The following is a 10,021-nucleotide window of genomic DNA, read 5'->3' on the forward strand; positions in this document are numbered from 1 at the left end:
GGTGCACCTTCAGACAGGCTCCTCCAAACCTCACCACCAACACGCCACAGACAAGGAGTTGTGGGCTCTCCATGGCACTTTCTTGCTACTTAGCTCTCCAGACATGCAACTCTCCAAAAGTCCTGAACATCCCCCGGTTCACAGAAACAGAGAAGCCCAAGTACTGCCAGCTGAAAGGCCTGTGTGAGTGCACATGGCCAGAATGGGCTTCTGCAGTGTGTCTGCTGATCCTGCAGTTTCTGTGGTATCTGTTGTAATGGCGGGTTGAGCTAAAGCTTTCTCAGGCATGCATATGTTGTACTTACATACATGTAGGTAAAACACTCAGAAGCATAAAATAATCTAAAAATATTTTTAAATAAAAAAATTAGCCGGGCAGTAGTGGCGCACAACTTTAGTCCAAGCACTTGGGAGGCAGAGGCAGGTGGATTTCTGAGTTTGAGGCCAGCCTGGTCTACAAAGTGAATTCCAGGACAGCCAGGACTACACAGAGAAACCCTGTCTGGAAAAACCAAAATAAATAAATAAATTAAATAAATAAATAAATAAATAATAAATAAATAAATAAATAAATAAAATAAAAATAATTAAAATCCTGGCTTGGGAGGTGGAATCAGGCAGATCTGATTTCAAGGTCAAGCCTGGTCTATAGAATGAGTTTCAGAACAGCCAGGGCTACACAGAGGAAACCATGCCTCGAAAAACAAAACAAAACAAACAAAAAAAAAAAAAAAAAAAAAAAAAAAAAGGATTTTTAAAGACTTGATTCTTAAATTTTTTTTTTTTCCCGAGACAGGGTTTCTCTGTGTAGCCCTGGCTGTCCTGAAACTCACTCTGTAGACCAGGCTGGCCTCGCACTCAGAAATCCGCCTGCCTCTGCCTCCCAAGTGCTGGGATTAAAGGTGTGCGCCACCACCGCCCGGCAATTCTTAAACTTTTAATGGTGTGTGTGTGTGTGTATGCAGATGTCCATGGAAGCCAGAAGAAGTGTCTGCTCCCTGGAGTGGGATTACAGGCAGTTGAGGGCCGCCTGACTCAGGTGCTGCATACTGAACTCAGATCCTTTATGAGAGTGGTGTACACATTTACAACCTGGCCAGCTCAACAGCCCAAGACTTGATGTTTTTAACCTACATAATATTTATCTTAGAGAATGTCTCATAAGCCGATGGGAATAGTTGTACCCATGGGTGTTGATACCAAGTGCACAGCTCTGGAGGGTTTGGGTGCTGAAGATATACCACATGCTGGCTGTGGAGCTGAGAACATGTGCAGGTGGACTGGATTTCTGCAGTAAAACTCTTCTAAGACCTTTCTCATGCTTTCCAGCACAGTGGTCTCCACAGTGGACACTGTGGTACTCTGACATCTTCCCAGATTGTTCCTCATTTCAGAAACATGTACACAGGAGATGTCCCTCCTCTAGCAAGACAGCATCCATCAGCCCACAGCTCTCCAAACACACGGATGGCTAGCTTGTCTGCTGAGTGCAGACTCAGTCACCTTGTTGCCTAGGGGACATACCCAGTGTGTCTTTAGCTGGCATCTCATCCTGAACAGAGCCATGTCTGCTAGTCATACCTCCCCCATCCCAGCTGAAGGCAAGCCACCAAGTCCCTGTGCTGAGCTGTGTTGATCTCACTGGGTCTGCTCTGTGGGCAAATCCTTTTAGCTTTGTAAGGTGGTAGCATATCTCAAGGGATGCTGTGACCCTGAAAGGCGGTTCTCCATGATGTTTCCATTCCTATTTCATTCCTATAATTTTGCTGTTATGAATTATAATGTAAATATATGATATGCAGATGGTCTTAGGTCTTACAACTACCCCGTGTAAAGGTAGTTGTACCCCTAGATTGAAAACCACTGCAAGAACCTAGATTCTACTATCTAAGGTCATGCTGAAGACCAGAATCTTCTACTTGACAAAACAAAACAAGAGTTGATACAGTTCTCTAACTACACAATAAATTGCACATTTTATTTTCATTTATTTTCTTTTTCTGAGACAAGACAGGGTTTGTGTAGTTTTGGCTGTCCTGGAACTCACAGAACTGTAGTTCTTTATGTAGACCAGGATAGCCTTAAACTCACGATATCCACCTGCCTCAGCCTCCCAAGTGCTGGGACCCAGCTGAACTGCACATTTCTATTGTAAGGGTATTTACTCTGTAGTCCAGGCTGGCCATGCATTGTTGCCAGTTCTCCTGCCTCTGTCTCCCTAGTGCCGAGATTACAGGCATGAGACCCCATACTTGCCTGGGAACTGGATCTAGGGCATTGCATGTTCTAATCAAGATCACTACCACCGACCTCTATTAGTAGCTAATGGTCAGTTTCAAGATACTTTTAAAATAATCAGATGATGCAAGAGGTTCTTAATACGTGTCAATATCTAATTAAAGAACCGTCTGGACAATCAGACTCATCAAATGTTCTTCCTTTTTCCTGAAGGGAAAGGCTCAAGTGACACAGAATGTAGGCTGTTGCATAGAATACCCACAACTTGCTCTTCTTGCCCATTTCTGGGGAGATTATAACAGTGACTGTGGTGGCGAACCTTCTGTCACATAGAATGAATTGTGCCCTGTACTAGCTTTGTGTCTCAGAGGAAACCATCTTCACACTGCAGACCTTGCACGCGCAGACACTGGCAACCCACACAACAGCAGCTGCCAGGCTGAAGGTAGAAAAGACAGATGCTGAGCAGAAAGCAAAGCAGCTGCCCGTACAGAGGACCTAGGGTCAGTCCCTAGCTGGCACTCACATGCCAGCTCACATCTGCCTGTGGCTCCATGTCCACAGGAACCAGTGCTCTCTTCTGGCCTCCTTGGGCAAAGGACACACAACTTGTACACATACATAAGTGCAGGCAAATATTCATGCATACAAAACAAAAGTAAAAACATTTTTAAAAATCAAATTCAATAGAAAAATTGGGAAAACTAAGTGCTTGCAAATCTGAGCTCAGCACTGGTTGGAGCTGCTGCTGAGGCTGCTTCCTGTGACCAAGTACCTACTAAGTACCTGAGATCCAGTCTGGCCCCTTGCCTTAAAACTAAAGACCCTGCTTGAGGGGGAGCAGGGGAGAGGCACAGGCACAGCACACACACCTTTAATCACATCACCTGGGAGGTAGATGCAGGAGGATCCCTGTGAGTTTGAGGCCAGCCTGGTTTACAGAGTGAGTCCTGGGACAGCCTGTCTGGGATTTGAAAGAGAAAACTTGTCTTAAAAAACCAAAACCAGGCTGGAGAGATGGCTCAGTGGTTAAGAGCACTGACAGCCCTTCCAGAGGTCCTGAGTTCAGTTCCCAGCTACCACATGGTGGCTCACAACCATCTATAATGGGATCTGATGCCCTCTTCTGGTGTGTCTGAAGACAGCAACAGTGTACTCATACACATAAAATAAATAAGCATTTAAAAAAAAAAAACAAAAAACAAAAACAAACAAACAAAAAAAAAACCAAACCCTAAATGAAACGGTATGAAGATGACTAGTCTGGGATAATGCTTCATCTGAAGCGGGGGTGGGGGGGGGTGGGGGGGGCTGCGGAATAAAAAGGTCTTATTAGTTATATTTATTTAAAATGACTTCTATTTTATGAACAGTAGCTGACAGGGCAAGTTAGAACATTTAGATCCCTTAAGAACATTCAAGATATAATACCCAGTTGTTACTGAGATGAGCAACACAAGGATATATAAAACATATGACACTAAACAGTGTAGGTGCGGCATGCCCTAAAAGGCCACTTAGTAGGAAGTGCCCTGCAGATAGAAGACATCCAGAACAACAAGCCATGAAACAAAACTTCAGTCCTATGACTCGGACCAGGATTCTGACTCTGACTCTTCTGACGAACTCCCTGGAGATACTGCTTCTTGTACTTCAGACCAGAGGTAGGCGATGAACATTAGAACACACAGTAAAACGATGAGAAATATAGGGATCACAAGCAGCAGCACTTTCAGGTTTACCTCGTCATCCTCCATCGTAGCATCCTGACTCTCCTCAAATGTGATAAGACTCAAGTTTCGATCAGTCACCTTACCAACAGGACCGCTGTCCACACTCCCCCCATTTCCTGGGCTGCTGCAGTCAGGAGGGGCAAAGCCAGCATTACAGTGACAGTGCTTTAAATTGTTGCACACACCATTCCCATGACACATTTCCTGTGGCTCACAGTCATACTGGAGCACCCCATGACTAGTGCAGATGTACTCCATGCAGACTTTGTTAGGAGCACAGTAGGTGCCACTCTGCACATCTCCATAGTCAGGAATATCAGTAATGTTATAGGCATCCATACTCCAACACCAGTCATCCCCATAAGGAACCTGGAGGAGTGAGTGCAGGGGTTTGACTTGTGGCAAGTATCTAACATCTGTACATACCAGTTTCCCACAAAATACATCCTCATCGGAACATGTTTCATATCTTAAGGTAGCCGAGGTGGGATGTCCACAGTTTCCAAACCGGTTCGCTTTAGTATTAACTGCAATGTAACATTCCTCAGGGGCAGATCTTGCAGGATACCCATAGATTCTTGAGCATTGCTTATCAGGGTTCTTACACCAACCCCCAGAGCAGTAGTAAATCCTATCACATTGTGTGCCATCCTGCATGTAGCTGTTTGCAGGGCATTCTTGAGAATTGCCATTACAGTACTCGGGAAGGTCACACACGTCTTCAGCAGGGCGACATAAGCTCCCTCTCTTCTTGAATGTACATTGGTAGCAGCAGAGTCCCTCACTGCACTGTGCACCCTCCTTCAGTGTACATGCTGGCCCACAGCATGGGTGGCTGTCACAGGCACTACCGCAGTCACACTCCTCCGGATCCTCCACCACACCATTTCCACAGCGGGCATCTCTGCGCTTGCGGCTCTGGCGCCAAGGCTCGTCAAGCAGGCAGGCCCCTCTGTGCTCGTGGAGGAAATGGAGGAAGTGGTCAGAGCTGCAGTTGCTGAAGCCACTGTCCTTCCTGATCTTCTCATGCATGAGGCACAAGTGCTTAGGACCACAGATGCAGCTCGGGTGGTCGTGCTGGATACCCAGGTTGTGCCCGAGCTCGTGGGCCATGAGCGCGGCAAACAGGAAGACATCTTCATGATGGAAGGCCTCCACAGCCGCCGCAAACTCATCCGAACAGGCACCATCGAGAAACGCCTGGCCCTCGTTCTCTCCTGGGCGATGCCCAACAATCAAGTGTGCCACATCATGCCTGACCCGGCCCACGAGTTTCTCCTGTCTCCAGAAGTTGAAATTCCTGAGTGTAGCCTCCAGGTCCACCGGGACTTCTATCGGGTCCCCCTCTGTCCACACTTCCAGGCCCACCAGCACCACCTCTGTGTTTATTCCCCTAGTGAAGCTGTTGGCCAGAGCAATGATATCCACTACTGCCTGGACCGTCTTGTTGACATTACTGCCCCACATCTGGAACCGCTGCTGGTTGACCACAACAAACATCTCCACATACTTGGTGTATGACCACAAGTCAGACAGAACCAGTAGGTCATCGGGCATCCTGCTCCTTTGTTGGTGGCTGGTGTTCCCCAGGCTGTCTTTAGGAGTGACACTGCAGGAGACCACAGGCTGATGTGCCATGGTGTAGAGGACATGTTCAAAGGTTTGGGAAGAGAGCATGGGCTCAATGCCATAGGATGTTTCCTCTTTAATCAAGACTCCCCTGAGGCCTGAACAGATGTTGACAGAAACAAAGGAGCCTGGCACCCCTTCCATGTAGCCTTCATAGTGGCAGTCCTGGGAGAGGAGAGGCATTTCTTGCCCCAGGATGCCATTGTGGTAACTGTAGACTGGGAAGTTATTCTCAGAGTAGTGTCCCTTTACCTCGAGGTGAAGCAGCTGCTTTTGGCCTTGCATCAACAGCATGTAGGATACCTTCCCTCCAGGATCTTCACTCCCCTTGCCTGGCAGTCTCTTGGGGATGACTGTTTCATAGGAAGAATTATATACAGATCCTATGTCACAGAATGTGCTCGGGAGAAGAATCAGTAGCACCAAGATCCCTACTCTGACAGATGTGTGTCCTGGCACTAGTCTCAGACCCAGGTTCCAGTGCTGTACAGCCCAGATGTGAGGTGTTAGTTTAGCTTCCTTTAAGGTTACTTGCCTGATCTGCAGGGAAGAGAGACCGGAGGCAAAGCCTCTCACCGACATGGCTCAAACAAATTGTTGATGATGGAGGATGTATGTCCATCAGCGGAAGCTCTCTGCTTTTATAGACCCAGGAACCCAGACCTGTGCCTGTGCCTTATGGGCTACTCCCCGCATGAATCCCACGACCTCAGGCTGTGTCTTTGTTCTTTCTTTTCTCCTGACCTTGGTGGTTCTGTACAGCACAGGGACTTCTTTCAAGTGGAAGAGCTTCGGTGTTGCTTAAGTTCCTTTGACGTTCATGGAGATGAGCCCTGTATCTACAGAGACTCAGCCAGTTCTGTGCGTTAGATCATTGTTCATCCTCCACGGGTCATGGTCCCCTGACATGTTAACCTGTTCATACTTTCAGACTCAACATTCTGCAGGGATGCGGGGGAGGGGACAGAGTTCTCTGGGTTCTCTGAACAATTAAGAGTTCTCTGTTGTCCTGCCTTGTTCCTCATTCTTACAGTAGTCACGCTGGCTGGATGGATAGCTAGTTCTCTTATTTCTGACTGCCTGATTTCTTTCACTAGTACACACACACACACACAGAGTATTTAGATGTTCTACTTTCCCTTATCCTTGTATCTACCAAATGAATTTTGGCATTAAAACATGATCCTTCTCTATGGGAAACTTTTTGTAAGGCATAAGTTATATGATCTTATTTTTACCACAGAAATGTATCAGAGCCTGAAATCTAAGTTAGTTCTCCCAATGGTCTCACCATAAAAATAAAAATGGACTGGTGACTCTAGTTACAGCAACAAAGAAAAAGGAAGTGGGCTCTGAAAGCGCCTTAGACTGCACGCTTGTCTGTCTGCAGTGGCTTGCACTGCCCATGCAAGTCTAAGGCTTTTCAGGTCAGTGCTGGTCCTGTATTCAGCATTATCCATTAGAAGGAAAACAAAAGTTGTGTGAACACATTCCCTCACCCATTTCTTCATCCTCATGCATATTTTAACTAAATAAAACTCTTGTCTTCTACGTGGCATAAAATAATTTTATATTATTAGCCAAATATTTACACCATAAATTATACAAGGTGTAACTACAGGTAACACTTGGGATTGGAGAAATGCCCTGCTTGATTCAGAAAGGTGGTACATTTCTGTAATCCCAACCCCCAGCAGACACAGACAGAAGGATCCCAAGGTCAAAGCCCATATGGTCTTTGTATGAGTTCTAAGCCAGCCAGAGACCTTCTCTCAAAAAACAAGGACACACACACACACACACACACACACAAAGAAAGAAAAAATGGAATTACATCTTAGATGTCATCGAGAAGATTATATATATCTATATCTCCTCTCAGCCAGTGATGCTTCCTTCAGACAGCACTAGCATTTAGCAGACAATGCACACCCTCACTTCACAGACTCACTTGACAATGGGTGGCAACGTGACAGTCCTCAGCTGCACCGACCATCGGCTACTAAGTAATTCAAAACCTCTTCCAAGTACGTGTTCTGGAAATGATCAAAGCTATTCCTCTGTTTCCCTGTGTCAGAACTAACAAACATAACAAACGTTAAGGTATAAGACAAACCAAGAATCAATAATGAAAACAGTCCACTTATTAAACTTAAAAATATGTAATTAAAACCAACTACTCAATTTTCCAGTTCTCAAACTGAAACTCATTTCTTCTGATACACAAGACCAGATTAAAAACTTTTGACTTTTTTACCAAGAATGCATTCAATTCTTTCCACTTGTTCTTTCTCACATGTATAATGAACAAAACTCTTAAAGAGCTGGAGAGCTGGCTCAGTAGTTAAAAGCACTGGCTTCCAGAGGTCCTGAGTTCAATTCCCAGCAACCATATGGTGGCTTACCATCATCTGCAATGGGATCTGATGCCCTCTTCTGGCCTGCAGGCATACTTGCATGCAGAATGCTGTATACGTAACAAATAAAAACCCTAAAAAAAAAAAAAAATGCAAAAAACTAACTCTTAAAAAAGTAATTCTTATGGTGACATTTCAAAAAATAAAAATAAAACTTCCACTGTTAGTGGCTGCACAGGCCTTTGATCCTAGCCTTGCAGAGGCCGAGGCAGGTGGACCTCCAAGTTCAAGGCCAGCCTGGTCTATAGAACAAGTTCCAGGAAAGACAGGGCTACACAAGAGAAACCCTGGGCGGGAAAAAAAAAAAGTAATGAACAAGGATGGGACACACAGCATCTGTGAGCAGCCGAAACTGCGGTGAGGTGGAGAATGTCGGAGCCACAAGCAGTGGTCTCAGGGAGCAGGCCGAGTGACGATATAATGGATGGGCTGGAGACACGGGCTCGCTGCTTTACTGGAGCTGTTCTCGTACTGTTTCCATGGATCTCAGTGGTAGGCAGGCAAGAAATTACCAGGAATAGAAAGATTTAACTCCCGGCTAGGGGTAGATTTTTATTATTAGCAAAACTGACTCATCTTAAAACATAACTTACCACTGGCCTAAAAATCTACAAAGCAAACTGAGTTCTGGCTTAGGGTACCCAGTCACAAACAGCAGGGAGTTGCTGCTGTTTGGAGGAGTTTGTCCAGGTGAGTAACAAGAGTCAGGACATCAACAGGGGCTTTTTTTTTTTTTTTTCAGGCCTCTAACATAGTTCTGGACAAGCAGGCACAGAGTTCATCATGGGAGCAGATGAATTTAGCTTAAAGCTGTTGAGACACACACCATGTTCAGAGGAAAAGCAGCCATTGAGATGTGTGTCTGTCCCAACCATTCTACCCTTGACCGCAATGAATGGAAAACATCCTGAGTTTTCACAAGACACCAAAAATGATAAATTTCAAAAATGAACGCCAGGGTCTGCAGGCCCAAGAGAACAAGTGTGGCCTCCCTGATCTAGGGGACAGGATTTCACTGAAAACAACATGCCCTAATCCAATTCTCAGCTACACTTTTCTGGCTGAAAATTTTGCTTAAAATTGTTTTTCCTCTGCTCAGTGAGTTCTTGCTATCCTGGGAAGTCCCCCCACTTCTCACAACAGCACTACTCACCAGGAGTAACAACCATTCCCCCTGCAATCCCCACTGACACTGCTCTTCTTATTGCACGAGCCAGTCGGCAGCCTCCTTCTGAACACCACAGACACGTACGCCCCAGGAGCTAGGAAGCAAAAAAGCCCTGTGGAATCCTTATGATTGATGAGGATTAGACAAAGTGAGCATCTGAGACACGGGGCTTGCCCTATCTGTGACTCAAGTATCCATTAGCTCCTCTGGGTGCCAGCAAAGGCAATCACCAAAACAGCTCTAAAAACCACACGGGCAGAGGGACTGGCTGTGCCTACATACACAACAGTTAACAAAGGAAACTGCTTCTTTCTGGGCCATAATTCTATTTCCTGAGAATAAAAGATACTGAAGAAAATAATAATAGCCTGGAGGGTGTCATAAGTCTAGGCAGAACCACTACTCTGGACAGCCATAAGAGAGAAACAACCAAAAAAAAGTGGGCCCTCTGATGTTGCTTCTCAACAGAATCCTAGTAGAAAGCAGCCAGGGGAGCAGGGCGCAGTGAGGCTGGCGGGAGCAGAGGCCAGATGGGTGCGAGGATGGCAAAGAATAAGGCAAAGCAAATCCCAGCAGGCCTCGGGAACACACCTACACCCTTGACAAGTACAACATGAAATAAATAGCTGTGTTTTTTCTAGGAGATGAGGGACAAGAGAAGCTAAGGCCATGTTTTTCCTGCTTTTCCCCAGCAGTGGCTTCAGTGTGGCTCCAGGCATGGAATGCATGTGCATCCTGGGAGCTGTGGCAGACAGTTGACAACACTGGATACACAAAAACAGGTCAGCACAGGACTCAGCTAGCCGAGGTACAGGGAGCAAACACCCAGAGCAAAC

The 10,021-nt window shown here is 45.9% G+C and overlaps 2 protein-coding genes across 2 annotated transcripts in view; one reads left to right on the top strand and one right to left on the bottom strand.

The window, feature by feature from the left end:
- The window catches only part of Tmem116 (transmembrane protein 116), an 80,256-nt gene extending 71,079 nt beyond the window's left edge, over window positions 1-9,177 (top strand). Inside the window, exon 11 of the mRNA XM_076922703.1 lies at window positions 8,760-9,177. Coding sequence (XP_076778818.1) covers window positions 8,760-8,825 — 66 coding nt within the window. The 3' untranslated portion in view covers window positions 8,826-9,177. The remainder of the gene's footprint in view (window positions 1-8,759) is intronic.
- Window positions 3,566-8,057, bottom strand: LOC143437717 (disintegrin and metalloproteinase domain-containing protein 1a). The gene has a single exon (XM_076922693.1). The coding sequence runs from the start codon at window positions 6,180-6,182 to the stop codon at window positions 3,822-3,824; it is 2,361 nt and encodes a 786-aa protein (XP_076778808.1). The 5' UTR covers window positions 6,183-8,057; the 3' UTR covers window positions 3,566-3,821.
- Window positions 9,178-10,021: the final 844 nt, after the last annotated feature.

The sequence above is a fragment of the Arvicanthis niloticus genome, chromosome 24 (assembly GCF_011762505.2).
Source record: "Arvicanthis niloticus isolate mArvNil1 chromosome 24, mArvNil1.pat.X, whole genome shotgun sequence".
NCBI lineage: Eukaryota > Metazoa > Chordata > Mammalia > Rodentia > Muridae > Arvicanthis > Arvicanthis niloticus.